The sequence below is a fragment of the Erpetoichthys calabaricus genome, chromosome 3, assembly GCF_900747795.2.
Source record: "Erpetoichthys calabaricus chromosome 3, fErpCal1.3, whole genome shotgun sequence".
Lineage (NCBI taxonomy): Eukaryota > Metazoa > Chordata > Cladistia > Polypteriformes > Polypteridae > Erpetoichthys > Erpetoichthys calabaricus.
In genome coordinates, this window is record NC_041396.2 from 127,636,356 (window position 1) to 127,656,800 (window position 20,445).

The 20,445-nt window shown below is 38.9% G+C and overlaps 1 protein-coding gene across 3 annotated transcripts in view; it reads right to left on the reverse strand.

The window, feature by feature from the left end:
• selenoi (selenoprotein I) overlaps positions 1-20,445 on the reverse strand; it is a 788,955-nt gene that overhangs the window by 750,592 nt on the left and 17,918 nt on the right. For all 3 annotated transcript variants that reach the window (XR_007934346.1, XR_007934345.1, XM_028797349.2), the window contains exons 3-5: positions 20,132-20,240; positions 10,694-10,768; positions 9,324-9,586 (exon numbers count right to left, since the gene is read on the reverse strand). Coding sequence is in view for 1 of the 3 variants with exons in the window: in XM_028797349.2 (XP_028653182.2) it covers positions 9,324-9,586; positions 10,694-10,768; positions 20,132-20,240 (447 nt within the window). In the remaining 2 variants the exon portion in view is untranslated. The remainder of the gene's footprint in view (positions 1-9,323; positions 9,587-10,693; positions 10,769-20,131; positions 20,241-20,445) is intronic.

Consider the following 20,445-nt stretch of genomic DNA (forward strand, 5'->3'; position numbering starts at 1 on the left):
TGTCTTTCATCTGCTGCACTAAGTTTCCTTGGCCGACCACTGCGTCTACGATCCTCAACGTTGCCAGTTTTTTTGTGCTTCTTCAAAAGAGCTTAAACAGCACATCTTGAAACCCCAGTCTGCTTTGAAATCTTTGTCTGGGAGAGACCTTGCTGATGCAGTATAACTACCTTGTGTCTTGTTGCTGTGCTCAATCTTGCCATGACATGAAACTGTCTTCCACAACCTCACCTTGGTAGCAGAGTTTGGCTGTTCCTCAACCAGTTTTAAGCCTCCTACACAGATGTTTCTCTTTCAGTTAATGACTGTGTTTCAACCTACGTGTGACATTGATGATCATTAGCACCTGTTTGGTATAATTGGTTGATCATACAACTGACTATAATTCTACAAAATCCCTGACTTTGTGCAAGTGTACCTATAAGAATTGATGCTGGTTTGAAGGCAAAAGGTAGTAACACCAAATATTGATTTGATTTAGATTTTTCTTTTGTTCGCTCACTTTGCATTTTGTAAATTGATAACAATAAACAATCGTTATTTATATTTCTGAAAGCATCCTTTGTTTACAGCATTTTTTCACACCTGCCTAAAACTTTTGCACAATACTGTATAAAACCTAAACCTGGCATAAAGCCACGCGCATTTTCACAGCAGCTCAAACCCTGGCATATACAAGTTCTCCGCTCGGTTTTGCAAACTGGCGGCACCCAGTGTCAAAGCAGTGCTTTTGTTCCTGTGTGGTTTCCCTTTCTTTTTTAGATGCACATCCCTGATGTGGCTTTATCATATACACTGAAATTAACTGCATATTGTTTATTAGTTTAATGCATCTGATTGTAATTAACCTGTAACAATATAATGGTCCACGGAATGGCCAAACTATTCCAAACACCATAAGCTGCTTTAGCGTTGTTCCTCTCACTGCAACTTCTTTATCTTTCAGCTGCTCCTGTTAGGGGTTGCCACAGCAGATCATCTTTTTCCATATTACTCTCACTGCACCACTCTGAGTATTTATATCACTGTATCTGAGTGTGGAATCACAGCTCTACAGCAGCTGATTGGAAAGAGAATTATCGGTATACAGCATCTAGCACACGCTGCCTCAGCCATGCTGCCTATTTGAACTGCTCTCATATGACAAACGCTTCAGAGCCTTTCCTGTACTGACGTCGCAGTTCAGAAACAGTTTCACCCCAAGAAATATAAACTCAATCAATCAGTCCATCAAGTGCTCGTTGTAGGAAGGACAGGAATTGGGGGTTAGTACATTTCAAAAAGAGACAGTACTGCTGCAATAAATTATTTCATCGAAAGTCACGCATGGCGCAGCAAGTATCTTGTGTTAGGCAGGAACAATCACTGTGCCACTGTGTTCCCATGTTTAATACATGCTTTAATTCCTATCATCATGAAAATATCAAGTATACATCTCAGTATTTAAATTAATTGTTCAGAGAGCTGTAATATCATGAATGTAATGGATTCTGTGTCCTGTCGGCGGAAAGCCCGTTTAAGAAGCACATAGTGATTAACACATTTAGTGCACATAAAAGAACAAATACAAAGTATTTAACGTGCTACTTTAGTTACGACGGGATTTGAGAAACTAGTAAATTAAATGATTTTAAGATGAAGTTTATGATTTCTACTTCAATGACAAAATAAACTACGTGATTAAAGTGGAAATTTCGAGATTATAATTGACATTGAGTTTTTTTTCCCCACTGTGTCCCTATTTTTTTCTTTTCTCTGTACCCCAATAAGCTTTCATATGACACACAGACGGTGGGCTATGACTCGCCTTTTCAAGGCAAATTTGATATCTGACAACTTTTTTATTTCAGGCACTGTGCGACTTTGTGAACTTGAGCCTTTGAGTTTCTTCCAACACTCTATGTCACTCGATCAACTTCCTTCTGTTGTTTATACCACTGTTTAAACCAACAAATAGTACATTTTTCCTTGCCTCCACTTAGTATTCGCTGAAATTCTTCTATTTTCCCCCCATGCTTTTGCCATTGCCTTTTCACAGAACGCTGAGCTTAAAGGCTATTTATATTGATTTGCATATTCAAAGAGGCATAATTCTAAGAGGAGTTTGGGTGAGGCAGCAGGTGCAAACACATGCGTTACTTTTCACGCTGACCAGGATTTATGGAGCGGAAGAACGTGGAAGTTGGCGAACACACAGATTTATGCATCTGGATTTTTTTGTGCATACGCACATTTCCGCTTTTGTCCTTGCACCATGTTTTAGTGTGAATTCTACGCACTGTGTTATCCATGAGGCCCCTGGTGATCTAGACAGCTATACTGGGATCTTTGCCCCATGGATGAATAACAGGTCATATAAGTAGTAAGCAATATTAGAAAAATTAATTTTAAATTATTCCTTTGATGAAAATTAGTCTGTAGCTTAATATTAAGTTGTAGAAAAGAAAAGCTAAAATAATTTACTAAGTAGGCAGAAGGTTTGTCAAAACCAGTCTGGGCTAATTACCAATAGTTTTTAACTATTTAAAAATGTGTTTGCATGCAAATTAGTTTCAAGTATTCTTACAAGGATTTCAAAGCCAAGAGGTCTTAATACTAGAAGTAAAATAATTTAAGTTAAACATTTAGATATAAACAGATTCTAAATGATGGAATATGCATGTTCAAAAATACACAGAGATAACTGAAAAAAGGAAAGTTGCAGAGAGCAAGCAATTTGCTGCATTGGTAGTGACTTAGGACACACAAACACATACACCATTGCCACCAAGCTACCTAATTTCTCTGTACGACTTAATGTTCTAGTCATGTGTTTCTTGTAAGTTTATCATGTACATATAAAAAAAACTATTTGTTTTTACTCTTTTGAAATGTTTTAATGTAAGTGGCTTGTGATGGTATATTCTCTGGAGAGATATATGATATAAAGAGTGCTTAACTAAGTATAATCCTTCCATATCTTCTAAATATACTAAGCTATAAAATCCAACATCTTTTTTCATCACTTCTGTAAACTAGGTGAGGACAGTAACAAGTCTACTTAGACTTCCAAGACTGTCCCATATCTGTACTTTCTGGTTCCAGAATTTAGCCAGTCATGTAATCATGTAAAATACTTTAACTTAAAAAGTCTAATACTTCAACTTTTTTTAAAATTAAGTCACACTTGTATATAAACTTTGTCTTGAGCATTCAACAAGGAGCTCATCTGTTCTTGTTGAACTTAAAAGGTAAAAGGTACACATATTGAAGGACTATGAGGAAAACAGATAACCACTCAAACTGAAAACTGGATTGATTTTGCAGAATGTAGTCATAATCAATCAATATACTCCTCTGTAGTAAAGTGAGTGGAGTAAGCCATAAATTGATAAGTTTATTTCACCATGGGTTTTAAAAAAGCTAAGGTCTTCAGGACTCATTACTGGTTTGTACTCGGAACAATACAATATTTATTTGTAACTAGACTGATCTGAAAGTAACATGCTCATAACTGGAGATTCTGTAATTAGAATCCCTATGTGAATAAACCTAACAGCAAAAGAATTCAGCTTGGAGGTTGAACTAGAGACTCTTGCACACAGTAGGATTCAGGCATTGATGCTGCACTTGGGGTACCAATGCCAATAGCGTCCAGCAATACAAGGTGTTTAGGAGGGAGTCCAAATCAAAGTCCATAAAGGGAGAAAGAAAATGTCAACATTTAATGTTGTCTCACCCCCTAGCAAGATTACAAACAGAAGATGTGGGAACTAACTAGTTGTCCAGTCTCTACTGATGTATATAGGAAGGTTGTGGAGGATAAAGATAAATTGAGAACTAATCTATTAACTTTTTTTAAACAGGTTACTGGAGTAGTTGACAAAAGTAAAGCATACAGATCTACTTAGACTTTCAGAAACTTTCAACACTGAAAACTAAATCTGAAACTAGAAACTACTGGTATCTTAGGCCACCTACAAAAGCAGACTTCAAAAAGTTAACTAGCAGGAGACAAACAGTAAAGAGGCAAATGATCCATGTGATATGATGTCATAAGTGGAGGATCAGTCCTTGATTCCTTACTCTTCAAATTTACATTAATGACATAGGTGGCAGTATAGTTAGAAAACCTGTGAAATTTGCAAAGGACTCTAAGGGATAACAGATACTGAACACGGAGTAAAACTAATTCAGAAATACCTGGACAATATTCAGAACTAAAGAAACAATTGTAAAATTAATGTAGTAAACTGTAAAGTGGTATGTGTAAGAAAAACAAGATGGGAAACACTGTTACAGAAAGTGACCTCTGATATAGTTTAAAGGATTTATGCTGATGCAGTATTCTCATTGCCTAAGCAAAAACCTTTTGAATATACAGTAAATCAAGCAATGTTATGCTCAGATCTTAAGATTCACAATTGAGACCACATCTCAAGTACTGTGTACAGTTCTGGTACAAAAACGTTACAGTGGCACTTGAAAGAGAGGAGAGCAACAAAATGCATCTTTAGTCTCAAGCACAGGAGGCAATGTGGACCTAATTTTCAAAGACATTAAAAAAGAAATAATGGTTTCCAACATTGTTCTTTTAACTAAGCAGCAAACCACACATTCAAAGAAACCCAAGGGAATTAAGTGGAGTGGAGTGTACTTAAGACTAAAGGCATGAAGCATTTCCCCAGGTTGTGGGAATCTGGAACCAACTATTAAACTATATAGTTGAAACAAAATCCTTGAATACCTTTAAAAAGTAGCTAGAGGAGACATACTGGGACAACTTAAATATTAGTTAACCAATTATTAGTTAAGTAATCTTTATTTCAACAAAGCCTGACTGACTGAATGATCTTTTCTTCCCAATGTAGTTTTGAGCACAGATTTTTGCTAAAGAAAGAATTGCCTGGAGGTATTTTGAGACTTTATTAAGGGTCACTTTTGATTTCCTTGATGATATGATGCCACACCAATTCTGGTAGGGTGTCCACTTCTGGGAAAATTCACTACTATTCCAATAATTTACCATTTGGAAAGTATGGTTCTCACTGTGGTTCTTTTGCATCAAAGAGCCTTAGAAATGTCTTTATATCCCCTTCTAGGCTAATAACTTTTTTTCTAAATTCTTCAAGAATTTACTTCAATTGTGGAATATGATGCTCGTTTAATTTTTGATTGGGCACCTTGGCTTTGATGGTAACAATAAAAATAAGTGGGATTCATTTTGAGTAAGGCTGGCTATTATCAGACAGACCAAGCTGTGTTCAAACAGTTGACTCTAAAAATGCCCCTTTATTAATTTAACTACGGGCAAACTATTTTTCCACAGAGTGTAAGTTGCTGTTTGATAACTTTGTTCATTTCATAAAAAAACATAAGTGAAAAAAAAATAAAATGGTATTTGTTCATTTAGGTGCTCTTTCTCTAATACCAGATTTTACTGAAAACATTCACTGTCAAAATCTTGCTTGTGTGGAGGTGACAGATGTTGAGAAGGTAGTTTGGACAGAGGATGATTGGTTGAAGCAGTTCACTAAGACAGACGTAGAGGAGATGAGGCTAAAAGTGAAGCCAGAGACAACATAGTTGGAAATGGTTTCAAATAATATGAAAATACCTGGTCTCCCCACAAAACGTCACCAAGGACCACGTACAGTTGAGGAAAAAAAAATTTCTGGAACAACAAGTTAACCTAGATGAACTTGGTAAATGGCTATTATACTGCTAATATATAGCGCCCGCCCCCATAATGTTTGTGAAAAAGAAATTTTTTTTCTTGATTTACCCCTGTGCTTCACAGTTTAAAAGTATAAACAATTCTGATGTCATTAAAGTGCACATTGCAGACTTTCATTTATGGGTATGTGCATGTGCATACATTTCAGTCACAATACGTTTTACACATATAATCCCCCTCCCCGTTTTTAAGGTTACATAATGTTTGGGACATAGAAATGGAAGGTATATTTAAACAGTGTCACACACGCGTGTTTAGGAGACAACTAAAGGGTTTGAGTACATGTGATTCCACGCCGGACCAGGGGGTGGCGAAGTGCACTGATTCTCCCTCTCGATCTTTTGCAGACCATTCTAAGGAAATCCCGCCCAGCTCTGGGGCAGCCAATGACGTCGCTTCCGGTTCCAGTCCTGATGACATCACTTCCTCCACTGGCCTTTAAAGCTGCCATCTTGTGTATAAATAATCAGTTCTGTTTTGGACTCGATTGTGTGAACATGGCAATGTTTTTGCAACTGTTTTGCAGCCGGGAACAATTATATGGGTGGCTGCCACAAACCTTCGCAATGTCTAAGGGTCATTCTTGTTACAGTGGCGTAGTCGGCAGGATGATAAAAGCCCAGAAGAGAACGGGACTGGACCTGAATCATGACCAGGTGGGAGAGTACTGGGGCCGAGCTTCTGGGGGGTTGGGGGGCTCAGTTTCGTCTCAGATTTTGGAAAGAACCGGTGCAGACTCCACTCCCTTTGTCTAATTTCGGGCCACGTTCATTATATAGGGAGTGTCGATGGGACACACCAATGTGGGCTGGTCTCTATGGGGGAGGCAAAGGGAACTTATTATGTTCTCTTGGAGGAGAGAGCTGTCCTCCCCGCAGAGGACAAGGCCTCAGAGCAAAATGGGGATTCCCCAGACCAGCAGGTGAACAGATTACAGGAATGGAAGCTAGACCCTGAGCAGTCTACCCAAGAGCAGCTTGATGTTCTATGGTCAACAGTGGCGGCTTGGTTAAAGCCCACTGAGTGCACCACCTTCCAAATCGTGAAAAAGGTAGCCTGTTTCCTATTAAGTAATCTGCCGGAATATTTCACCCAGCGGGAGACTTTTCAACTGTGAACGAGCTCATTGAAACATCCAAGGCAGACTCGCGATTTGGGAGAGCAGAACGGTCCTCTAGCAGACGCCGTGGAGATTACGTCCCTCCTAATCTGCCCTTTCGGCATAAATCAGAGTTTGCACTGGAGTCCCCGATTCCGGGGTGCAGCCCTCCCTTGGGAGCGAGGCAGAATGTAAATGGAGAAAGGGGGCTGGGTTGTGTGCGCTTTCAAACCCCTTGTCAATGACTCATACGGAAGAGGAAATTGTAAACGGATTTAAAGTGGAAGCTCTCTTTGATTCTGGCAGCAACATTTCCATTGTTGATCGCCAGTATGTACTACCGCGACAGTGGCTAAAACTAAAGACCAGTATAACCTGTGTGCACAGAAATTTTCCGATTCTATAAATCCGCCTATGTTTCATCAGCCAGGGAGGATCAGTTAAAAGAATCACCGTAGCGGTTCTCCCAAATCCACCTTTTGCTGTGATTCTCGGGCGGGACTGGTCTAATAATGAAAGCTGTATAGTACTGACCTCTCCTAAACCTAAGTTAGGCCTAGTAACAGACGGGAATCCTTCGTTGCAGGTTGTCTCCACACCGTGTTCTAAGCCGGCACAGAGAGATATGGGAGGCCAAGAGGAGGATGGGGAGCTGCCCGGGCCGTCGCAGACTGTTACTTCATCTGTCCGCGTCTCGGCAAAGCGGGATGACTCCCCACCCCTTGAGGTCATTCCGGACCCCCTCTCAGATTTAAGCTTTCAATTTACACAAACACCAGACTCATTTAAAAGGGAACAACAGCACTAGTCCGCGAACCAAGCAGCAGATCCAGGCATTTCTCGGCTTAGCAGGGTACTACCACCGGTTTGTACCACGATTTTCGGAGAGAGCTGTGCCCCTGACTGATTTAACAAAGAAGAGGGCTCCTAACATTGTGGTATGGACTGATGCAACAGAAGCTGCATTCAGTGACTTAAAAAGGGCCCTGACATCGGCACCTGTTCTGAAGGCACCTGACTTTTCACTTCCTTTTATCCTCCAGATGGACGCTTCGGACACAGGCCTAGGGGCAGTGCTGAGCCAAAGCGTCGATGGTGCTGAACACCCAGTCATGTTCCTGAGCATGTTTAGGAGACAACTAAAGGGCTTGAGTACATGTGATTCCATGCCGGACCAAGGGGTGGCAAAGTGCACTAATTCTCCATCTCGATCTTTTGCAGACCATTCTAGGGAAATCCCGCCCGGCTCTGGGGCAGCCAATGATGTCACTTCCGGTTCAGGTCCTGATGACATCACTTCCTCCACTGGCCGTTAAAGCTGTCATCTTGTGTATAGATAATCAGTTCTGTTTTGGACTCGATTGTGTGAACATGGCAATGTTTTTGCAACTGTTTTGCAGCCGGGAACAATTATATGGGTGGCTGCCACAAACCTTTGCAATGTCTAAGGGTCATTCTTGTTACAACAGTCATATTTAGTACTTTGTTGCATATCCCTTGTATGCAATGACTGCTTGAAGTCTGATTCATAGACACCACCAGGTGCAGAGTATATTCCAAAACACTTGCTACCACCATTCAGGAACTCAGTCCTTGCATTTTTGTGCATACTGAAGTCTCATAACTTTGTTTCAACTTTGGAGAAATTGCTTTTTGGCAACAATTCTTTCACAAAGACCACTTCTGACAGCTGCTTCTCTTAGCGTTTCTGGTGCTTAACCTTTCCTGTTTTCTTGTGCATCCTTTGACAGCACATCGTTAAACTCATGTCTCCTCTGAAATGTTTTTTTGGGATACAAGATTACCACATTGTGTCACTATTTCCACAGTATAAAAATTGATGATTTGAAGTTTAAACTGTCATATCTGCCACAAGGTTACCTATAAATTTGGTTATCTTTCACTCAGTTTGATTCCTTCTACTCTTGTTTCTGTTTCAGTTAATCAGTTTAGTTCAACCATCTTATTGTGTCATTAATCATTACTATTTGTAGGTATATAGACCAGTGCATCACTAATAAACGGACTGCAAACCACAAAGTAATCAAATTTGTACTTGAAAAGTGGCCCATTACTAAAAATGTTACTTTCTTTAACAAACATTTCTATGCAACATTTAATTTTATTGAAAATAAATGTTTGGAAATCAGACATCTGCTCTTTTCTACAATCAAATTAATGCAAAAGACTAAACATCATAAAATAAAATTTATATATAGATATAGAAAATCATCAACTCTATACTGCTAATTAGCATAATGGCTCACACCTTTTCTGGAGAAAAATCACAAAGATTCAATCCCTATTCAGGTCTGGTAGCCTAAGGTAAAGATGTAGTCAGTATATAGTTTTATAAGTCAAATGTTCAAGAACTGCCCACAGCCACAGGCTACTAATAAATCAGGTAGAAAGAGCAGCATGTATGTCCCACTTTAACAAACACCCTCCAAACATAGGACGTAAGTTACATGTTAGTATGTAAACATATCCAAATAAATATACACTTACCACTTGACTAATGTCATAACCCCATGGCAAAAATAACACTCCTGTGTTGTATTTCTCCCAGTGTGAAAGAATAAAAGAAAACAGAACAACCCACAGAATGAAATAGAGGGTACGGACACCCACGCCAGTTTCTCCTCTTCCAAAGATGGAGTAGACTGTCACAACAAAGAATATGCAGGCCCAGCTATCTAGCCCATGGTCAAATAATTCGCCCAATGGTGTGCTGGAATTTGTCCTTCGAGCTTGTTTTCCATCAACACCATCTATAAGACATTACAAAAATTACAAATAGGTAAAGATGTAAGCGTCCAAGAGAAAAACTGTTTTTGAATTGTTGCTCTTAATGAAATCTTAACTGACATATTTCATAATCAAAAAACTTCAAATAAAAAAAAAAACTTCTTGGATTTAGAAATTGATGAGGTACAGAAGTTTACATGCCACAGCGCTACTTAAACCACTGCTTTTAGTCTTTGTCTCCTGTGTATATGCATTTGTTCAGAGCACCTTGCTTTTTTAGAAAGACTGAGAACTGTGCTTGAAAGGGGGTGTATTCCTCATGAGTGTGGCTAACACTCAAATGGCAAAGACAGTGAAAGGCTTAAAATGAACAAAGAACTTACCATATCTGAATCAGAAAGATTTATTGCAGTTCTAAGGTAGTTAGGGATCGTTCAAATCATATCTTAGGATATTCATAAGCATATGATACCAGCAAACTAGGCCAAATGTAAAAGACATTTGGTTAACATAGATGTGCACAGACTTATTTTCACTGGGTGGCAAGTTAAACTCTTGAGTCTTAGAATGATAGGATCAAAAGTTGCACACGTTTTGAGAATTATCTAGATGAACACTCTGCTAAGAATAAATGAACTCAATACAGTCTAAGAACTTTTCCTGCTTTTTAAAGAATGCAGAGAATATGTAGTTTACGCACAGTACAGCATTAAGTGAGAAAAACTGATTAATGACTGTGTATAAAGTATTAGAATGCTTTATGCCTGCTCCGTATGTACTGATGCAAACAAAAATGTCAGAATAGCAAACCTCAAAAACCTGACGAAGTGATTTACTTATAGAAAGTGAATTTTAAAAAGTGTGTTGTTACAAAAGCAAATTTAGTTTGTTTAGATGGAAATATCCATATTAATCTTGACATTTACTGATTCATGTAGCAATGATGTAATACTTTATCAATCTTAAAAATACAAATTAACCAATATTTCTTTTTCAGCCACTGAACAGAAACATGTCAATGAGTACAGGATGATGACGATAATGTCTTCAATAAAGTGTCATTACATAAAATGGTTTTACTTAAAATAGAAATGTAAAAAAAAAATGAATTTTTAAAAATCCATACTAACCTAAAGTATAGGCAATGAAATTCAGCAAACCAGCTGCAATCCACACCCAACTTGGCACATGTACATGGCCTGGTGCTTTTGGAAAAAGTGATAGATTAGATTAACAGGGCACATAAAAGTACAATCCAAACACAGAATTTGTTAAAACAGAATTTAAACAACAAGAACACTAAATATTTATATTTGTTTTTGCATAAAACAGTTTTAAAAAGCCAAATTTCCAAGGTCAGTACTCCAGATTTTTAAAAACACCAATTATACTATTAACACAAGCATGAGGAAAAAGGATTACATTATAGATTTAATGGTCTGCAAGGCGTTGTTTCGTTCATACTTCCCATATGACTGGTCACTGCACTTTATCATTTTGCTTTAAACTGTACTTTTGTTAGGTTTCAAATATTATATTATATTTATTATATATATATATATATATATATATATATATATATATATATATATATATATATATATATATATTATATATATACATATATATACAGTGATACCTCGCTATATCGCGCTTCGCCTTTCGCGGCTTCACTCTATCGCGGATTTTATATGTAAGCATATTTAAATATATATCGCGGATTTTTTGCTGGTTCGCGGATTTCTGCGGACAATGGGTCTTTTAATTTCTGGTACATGCTTCCTCAGTTGGTTTGCCCAGTTGATTTCATACAACAGACGCTATTGGCAGATGGCTGAGAAGCTACCCAACTTACTTTTCTCTGTGTCTCTTGCGCTGACTTTTTCTGATCCTGACGTAGGGGGATTGAGCAGGGGGGCTGTTCGCACACCTAGACGATACGGACGCTCGTCTAAAAATGCTGAAAGATTATCTTCACGTTGGCTACCTTCTGTGCAGCTGCTTCGTGAAGCGACGTGCTGCTGCACAGTGCTTCGCATACTTAAAAGCACGAAGGGCACGTATTGATTTTTTTTATCTGTCTCTCTCTCTGCTCCTGACGGAGGGGGTGTGAGCTGCCGCCTTCAACAGCTTTGTGCCGCGGTGCTTCGCATACTTAAAAGCAAACAGCCCTATTGATTTGTTTGCTCCTTTGAAGAGGAAGATATGTTTGCATTCTTTTAATTGTGAGACTGAACTGTCATCTCTGTCTTGTAATGGAGCACAGTTTAAACTTTTGAAAAAGAGACAAATGTTTGTTTGCAGTGTTTGAATAACGTTCCTGTCTCTCTACAACCTCCTGTGTTTCTGCGCAAATCTGTGACCCAAGCATGACAATATAAAAATAACCATATAAACATATGGTTTCTACTTCGCGGATTTTCTTATTTCACGGGTGGCTCTGGAACGCAACCCCCGCGATGGAGGAGGGATTACTGTAATTAAGAATTACTACATCAAAAAAGTGTTGAGGTTTTTTTTGGTTAGGAAGACAGACATTTTAAGGTAAGGCAGTTATTCTCACTAATTACGGCAATGTGTTGATTAACACATGCATGTAACAATTTCACTGTTTTCTATACATGAGGCAATAACAACCATATAAACCCATAAAAATATAGGCATCTAAAATTTGTTAAGGTTAACATCGAAATTATGAATAAAATCATCAAGCACTTGCTTTACTATTTCATATATTTTGGGAATTCCTCCTATTCAAACAATTTTGTGGAAAATATTTACATATTTGTTCGATTGTGCTTGATTTACAATTACATCTAATATTTAGCATCCTTATTTGGATTAACACCAGACAGGACAGAATTATTTAAAGGATAAACTGTTACAATGTTCCAAAGTACACTTTTTTAAAACTTATTTCAGTTCACTAGAAGCATCCCTATCCAACCTCCATAACTCAATGAGAAAGTGACAAATTATGTAGAATGGTGCTGGTGGTGTTTAACTGTATGGGTTGGATATGGTACTTGCTACATAATGTGTTGCTTTGTGAACAGTGGTTCAAGTTAGGACTGGGTAATGATAGGTAGTAGGAACTAACTATTTTTAAAAATTTGCATCAGTAGCTTTATAATTCGCAATACTTTGAGCATTTCAAATAATTAACCTGTTTTACTTTATATATTTTATCCACAGCACTCATCCATTTGCTTTACTTTAAATAATGAAAAATAAGATCAATTTCTCATACCCCATCACTGTGGCTCTACAAAGTCAGTCTCACTCAGCGCCAATACCCATGCTTTCCACGTTTACTATCTACAGTTTTTTCTTGCCTTCAGTGTGTAATGGCAAGTAGTTTGACATTAGAAGGGATCAGGAGATGACTCATATCCAAAAACAAATCAAAGGGTCATTACCAAAAAAATAAAACAATCATGTGGGTAATCCAAAACGTATATACAGTAATCCCTCGCTATATCGCGCTTCGCCTTTCGCGGCTTCACTCCATCGCGGATTTTATATGTAAGCATATTTAAATATATATCGCGGATTTTTCGCTGCTTCGCGGGTTTCTGAGGACAATGGGTCTTTTAATTTCTGGTACATGCTTCCTCAGTTGGTTTGCCCAGTTGATTTCATACAAGGGACGCTATTGGCAGATGGCTGAGAAGCTACCCAGCTTACTTTTCTTTCTCTCTCTCTCTTGCGCTATCTGTGATCCTGACGTAGGGGGTGTGAGCAGGGGGGGCTGTTCGCACACCTAGACGATACGGACGCTCGTCTAAAAATGCTGAAAGATTATCTTCACGTTGCTACCTTCTGTGTGCAGCTTTTAAGTATGCTGCACGGTGCTTCGCATACTTAAAAGCTCAAAGGGCACGTATTGATTTTTTTATCTGTCTCTCTCTCTGTCTCTTTCTCTCTCTGCTCCTGACGGAGGGGGTGTGAGCTGCCGCCTTCAACAGCTTTGTGCCGCGGTGCTTCGCATACTTACAAGCCAAACAGCCCTATTGATTTGTTTGCCCCTTTGAAGAGGAAGATATGTTTGCATTCTTTTAATTGTGAGACTGAACTGTCATCTCTGTCTTGTCATGGAGCACAGTTTAAACTTTTGAAAAAGAGACAAATGTTTGTTTGCAGTGTTTGAATAACGTTCCTGTCTCTCTACAACCTCCTGTGTTTCTGCGCAAATCTGTGACCCAAGCATGACAATATAAAAATAACCATATAAACATATGGTTTCTACTTCACGGATTTTCTTATTTCGCGGGTGGCTCTGGAACGTAACTCCCCGCGATGGAGGAGGGATTACTGTACACACACGTATATACATATACATATATACAGTGTGGCAAAAAAGTATTTAGTCAGCCACCAATTGTGCAAGTTCTCCCACTTAAAAAGATGAGAGAGGCCTGTAATTTTCACCATAGGTATACCTCAACTATGAGAGACAAAATGAGAAAAAATAAATCCAGAAAATCACATTGTCTGATTTTTGAAGAATTTATTTACAAATTATGGTGGAAAAAAAGTATTTGGTCAATAACAAAAGTTCATCTCAATACTTTGTTATATACCCTTTGCTGGCAATGACAGAGGTCAACAGTTTTCTGTAAGTCTTCACAAGGTTTTCACACACTGTTGCTGGTATTTTGGCCCATTCCTCCATGCAGATCTCCTCTAGAGCAGTGATGTTTGGGGGCTGTCGCTGGGCAACATGAACTTTCAACTCCCTCCAAATATTTTCTATGGGGTTGAGATCTGGAGACTAGAAATGCTTCTTACGAAGCCACTCCTTTACCCGGGTGGTGTGTTTGGGATCATTGTCATGCTGAAAGACCCAGCCACATTTCATCTTCAATGCCCTTGCTGATGGAAGGAGGTTTCCACTCAAAATCTGACGATACACAGCCCCATTCATTCTTTCCTTTACACTGATCAGTTGTCCTGGTCCCTTTGCAGAAAAACAGCCCCAAAGCATGATGTTTCCACCCCCATGCTTTACGGTAGGTATGGTGTCCTTTGGATGCAACTCGGCATTCTTTCTCCTCCAAACACGACGAGTAGAGTTTTTTTCATCTGACCATATGGCATTCTCCCAGTCCTCTTCTGGATCATCCAAATGCTCTCTAGCAAACTTCAGACGGGCCTGCACATGTACTGGCTTAAGCAGGGGGACACGTCTGGCACTGCAGGATTTGAGTCCCTGGCGGCGTATTGTGTTACTGATGGCAGCCTTTGTTACTTTGGTCCCAGCTCTCTGCAGGTCATTCACTAGGTCCCCCCATGTGGTTCTGGGATTTTGCTCACCGTTCTTGTGATCATTTTGACCCCACGGGGTGAGATCTTATGTGGAGCCCCAGATTGAGGGAGATTATCAGTGGTCTTGTATGTCTTCCATTTTCTAATAATTGCTCCCACAGTTGATTTCTTCACACCAAGCTGCTTACCTATTGCAGATTCAGTCTTCCCAGCCTGGTGCAGGTCTACAATTTTGTTTCTGGTGTCCTTTGACAGCTCTTTGGTCTTGGCCATAGTGGAGTTTGGAGTGTGACTGTTTAAGGTTGTGGACAGGTGTCTTTTATATTGATAACGAGTACAAACAGTTGCCATTAATACAGGTAACGAGTGGAGGACAGTGGAGCCTCTTACAGAAGAAGTTACAGGTCCGTGAGAGCCAGAAATCTTGCTTGTTTGTAGGTGACCAAATACTTATTTTCCACCATAATTTGCAAATAAATTCTTTAAAAATCAGACAATGTGATTTTCTGGATTTTTTTTCTCATTTTGTCTCTCATAGTTGAGGTATACCTATGATGAAAATTACAGACCTCTCTCATCTTTTTAAGTGGGAGAACTTGCACAATTGGTGGCTGACTAAATACTTTTTTGCCCCACTGTACATATACATATATATACATATACACATATATATATACATACACATACATACATACATATATACATACATACATACATACACACACAAATATACATACATACATACACAGTGGAACCTCGGTTCACGAACATCTCGGTACATGTACAAATCGGTTTACGACCAAAAAGTTTGCCAAACTTTTGCCTCGGTTCACAGCCACACACTCAGTATACGAACAAGCCAGTTTCCCTTTCAGTTTGTACATGTTCAGTCTCTCCCTGTGCATTTCCTGTGCAGCGAGCAAGAGAGAGAGCATGACACACACACACACACACACACAGGCAGCACGAGAGAGACAGACGCACACACAGGCAGAGTGACGCGCACACACACAGGGAGAGAGACGCGCACCCACACAGGCAGCGCGAGAGAGACAGACGCACACACAGGCAGAGTGACGCGCACACACACAGGGAGAGAGACGCGCACCCACACAGGCAGCGCGAGAGAGAGACGCGCACACACACATAGGCAGCGCGAGAGAGAGAGCTGGACGCATAAGGTAGGAAGGCAGTTAAAGAATGCACTGGGCTTGATTTTGTTTTCACTTCTGTTTACAGCGATCGGTTCATAGTGTGCATTGTTGCAATGTTACTTTTCTTGGTGGTTTATTAAATTACGGATTTTTTCAAATGTTCATTTTTTTCCCCTGTGCTTAAAACTAACTAAAAAATAAAAAAAAGTGTTTTTAGCCAGCGGTTGGTAGCGCTATAGCGCGAACTATTGCAGTGTTAGTTTTCTCTGTTGTTCAAGGTTTTCTCAGTGTCACTCAATGTTTTTACAATTAGTTTACTATTACGCTGTGCATTCTATGGTTTAATTAACTATTTTCGTGCTTAAAAACTTAAAACAATATATATATATATTTACATACAGCTCGTATGGTCTGGAATGGATTAATTGTATTTACATACAATCCTATGGGGGAAATTGCTTCGGTTCACGACCAAATCAGTTTACGAAAAAAGTTTGAAGTTTTTGCAAATTTATTAAAAATAAAAAAACTGAGAAATCACATGTACATAAGTATTCACAGCCTTTGCTCAATACTTTGTCAATGCACCTTTGGCAGCAATTACAGCCTCAAGTCTTGTTGAATATGATGCCACAAGCTTGGCACACCTATTCTTGGCCAGTTTCGCCCATTCTTCTTTGCAGCACCTCTCAAGCTCCATCAGGTTGGATGGGAAGCGTCAGTGCACAGCCATTTTAAGATCTCTCCAGAGATGTTCAATCGGATTCAAGTCTGGGTTCTGGCTGGGCCACTCAAGGACATTCACAGAGTTGTCCTGAAGCCACTCCTTTGATATCTTGGCTGTGTGCTTAGGGTCGTTGTCCTGCGGATTCGGCGGGTTAGAAAATGGATGGATATTTTATTTTATATATATATATATATATATATATATATATATAATATACACACATATACAGTACTGTGCAAAAGTTTTAGGCAGGTGTGAAAAAATGCTGTAAACAAAGAATGCTTTCAAAAATGGAAGTGTTAATCGTTTATTTTCATCAGTCAAAATGCAGTGAATGAAAAAAAGAGAAATCTAAATCAAATCAATATTTGGTGTGACCACCCTTTGCCTTCAAAACAGCATCAATTCTTCTAGGTACACTTGCACACAGTTTTTGAAGGAACTCTGCTGGTAGGTTGTTCCAAACACCTTGGAGAACTAACCACAGGTCTTCTGTGGATGTAGGCTTCCTCACATCATTCTGTCTCTTCATGTAATCCCAGACACACTCGATGATGTTGAGATTAGGGCTCTGTGGGGGCCATACCATCACTTCCAGGACTTCTTGTTCTTCTTTACGCTGAAGATAGTTCTTAATGACTTTGGCTGTATGTTTGGGGTCGTTGTCCTGCTGCAGAATAAATTTGGGGCCACTCATACGCCTCCCTGATGGTATTGCATGATGGATAAGTATCTGCCTGTATTTCTCAGTATTGAAAACACCATTAATCCTGACCAAATCTCCAACTCCATTTGCAGAAATGCAGCCCCAAACGTTCAAGGAACCTCCACCATGCTTCACTGTTGCCTGCAGACACTCATTATTGTACCGCTCTCCAGCCCTTCGACGAACAAACTGCCTTCTGCTATAACCAAATATTTCAAATTTTGACTCTTCAGTCCAGAGCACCTGCTGCCATTTTTCTGCACCCCAGTTCCTATGTTTTCATGCATACTTGAGTCGCTTGGCCTTGTTTCCACGTCGGAGGTATGGCTTTTTGGCTGCAACTCTTCCATGAAGACCACTTCTGGCCAGACCTCTCCGGACAGTAGATGGGTGTATCTGGGTCCCACTGGTTTCTGCCAGTTCTGAGCTAATGGCACTGCTGGACATCTTCTGATTTCGAAGGGCAATAAGCTTGATGTGCCTTTCATCTGCTGCACTAAGTTTCCTTGGCCGACCACTGCGTCTACGATCCTCAACATTGCCCATTTCTTTGTGCTTCTTCAAAAGAGCTTGAACAGCACATCTTGAAACCCCAGTCTGCTTTGAAATCTTTGTCTGGGAGAGACCTTGCTGATGCAGTACAACTACCTTGTGTCTTATTGCTGTGCTCAATATTGCCATGACATGAAATTGTCTTCCACAACCTCACCTTGGTAGCAGAGTTTGGCTGTTCCTCACCCAGTTTTAAGCCTCCTACACAGCTGTTTCTCTTTCAGTTAATGACTGTGTTTCAACCTATGTGTGACAATGATGATCATTAGCACCTGTTTGGTATAAATGGTTGATCATACAACTGACTATAATCCTACAAAATCCCTGACTTTGTGCAAGTGTACCTATAAGAATTGATGCTGGTTTGAAGCCAAAAGGTACTTACACCAAATATTGATTTGATTTAGATTTTTCTTTTGTTTGCTCACTTTGCATTTTGTAAATTGATAACAATAAACAATCATTATTTATATTTCTGAAAGCATTCTTTGTTTACAGCATTTTTTCACACCTGCCTAAAACTTTTGCACAGTACTGTATACATACATACGTACACACAGTGCCCTCCATAATGGTTGGGACAAAAACACATCTTTCATTGATTTACACACCTGCTCCACAGTTTAAAATTACAAATTAAACAATTCAGACACAATTAAAGTGCACATTGCAGACGTTTATTTAAGGGTACTTACATGCAGAAATTACAACACTTTTTTCGACATAGTCTCCCCACTTCAGGGCACCATAAGGTTTAGAACATTTGACATTACAGCTATGTGTGATTACTCAGGTGTGTTTCATTGCTTTATTAGTGCAAGTACAAGATACCTAGGCTTGCTTCTACCTACAGACTACCTTTGGAGTCTGTAATTGCCATTGTTCAATATGAAGACAAGAGCTGTGCCAATGAAGTCAAAGAAACCATTATGAAACTGAAAAACAAGGATAAAACCACTTGAGACAGTGGTACAACCTTAGGATTAACTAAAGCAACTGTCTGCAATATCACTAAGATGAAAGAATGCACTGGTAAACTCAGTAAATCACATAGGGACTGGTAGGCCAACGAAGATCTGAACTGCTGATGACAGACGAGTCCACACTAAGGTAAAGGAAAAGCCCCAAAGGCATCTCCGACATATCAGAAACAGTCTTCAGGACACAGATGTCTCTGACACATCTACAGTACTACTATCCACAGAAGACTTACTGACCAGAAATACATATGCCACACTGCAAGATGCAAAACACTACTGGTAAACTTAAGAAAATAGATGGAATCACGAGGAAGGAAAATTATGTAGATACACTGCAGCAACATGGCAAGAGTTCAGCAAGGGAGATGAAGCTCAGATCTTCCAAATAGACAATGACCACAACATTACCTCCAGAGTTGTTGTCCTTAACCCTTTTTGCCATAAGGTCAAAGAATTGGAGTGGCCATCACAAAGTACTGACCTCAATTCAACTGAAAATTTGTGGGCAGAACTGAAAAAGCATGTTTGAGCAACGAGGCCAAAGAAGAACCTGTCCTAGTAACACCAGTTCTGTCTGGAGGAATGGACCAAAATTCCAGCAACTTAATGTGAGAAGCTTGTGGAATCCTACCCAAAATGTTTGGCTCAAGTTAAACAATTTAAAGGCAGTGCTACCAAATATAAAGAAAGTTTATGTAAATTTGTGACCCACTGGAATTGTGATAAAGTCAATGAAAAGTGAAATACTATGTCTGTGAACATTGTTGGAAAAATTAATTTTGTCCTGCACAAAGTAGAAGTCTGTGAGGGGTTATAAAGTGAGTTTAAAAGAATTCACCTGAAGTTTATGTAAACTTCTTACTTCAACTGTATATACACAGACACACATTCATACAATGCAATAATATAATAGATGAATTGTTGTATGGGTAAATATAAAATAAAAATAAATGACTCAAAAATAAACATTTTATTTCCATTTCCTAGGCTCAAACGAGCAACACAAGTGCTACCTGTTAGGCAATATGAATGAAATTTATCTCACAAAATCTAAATGCAAATGGTGAGATTTATGATTATAAATATCTTTACATCAGTAAATGATTTACTAACTTTTCGTGTGAAAGATCAAATTCCAAATTTCAGATTATCAAACATTAATTTCACAATGCTCTGCTTACCTGAGGCATAAAAGTCACTGTCAAAGGCAGCCAACATTAGAAAATTAAGAACAAGAAACATAAACCCTGTGAAAGTGATAAGGTTTGGTGCTAGCCATTTGGGTAAAATCTATGGGTTAAAAAAGAAGAAAAAAAAAAAAAAAAGTTACTAAATATTCAATATAATTATTTTTTTTAAATAAGGCTACAGTCAAAAAAACTTTTCATAACACTTAAAATACTTAATTTGAATCCCAAAAGAAAAGGATGTAAAAGTAGGGGATCAAAAGTCACGTTCATGTTGGCAGTGTGCATGTACCATTGAAAATTTACTC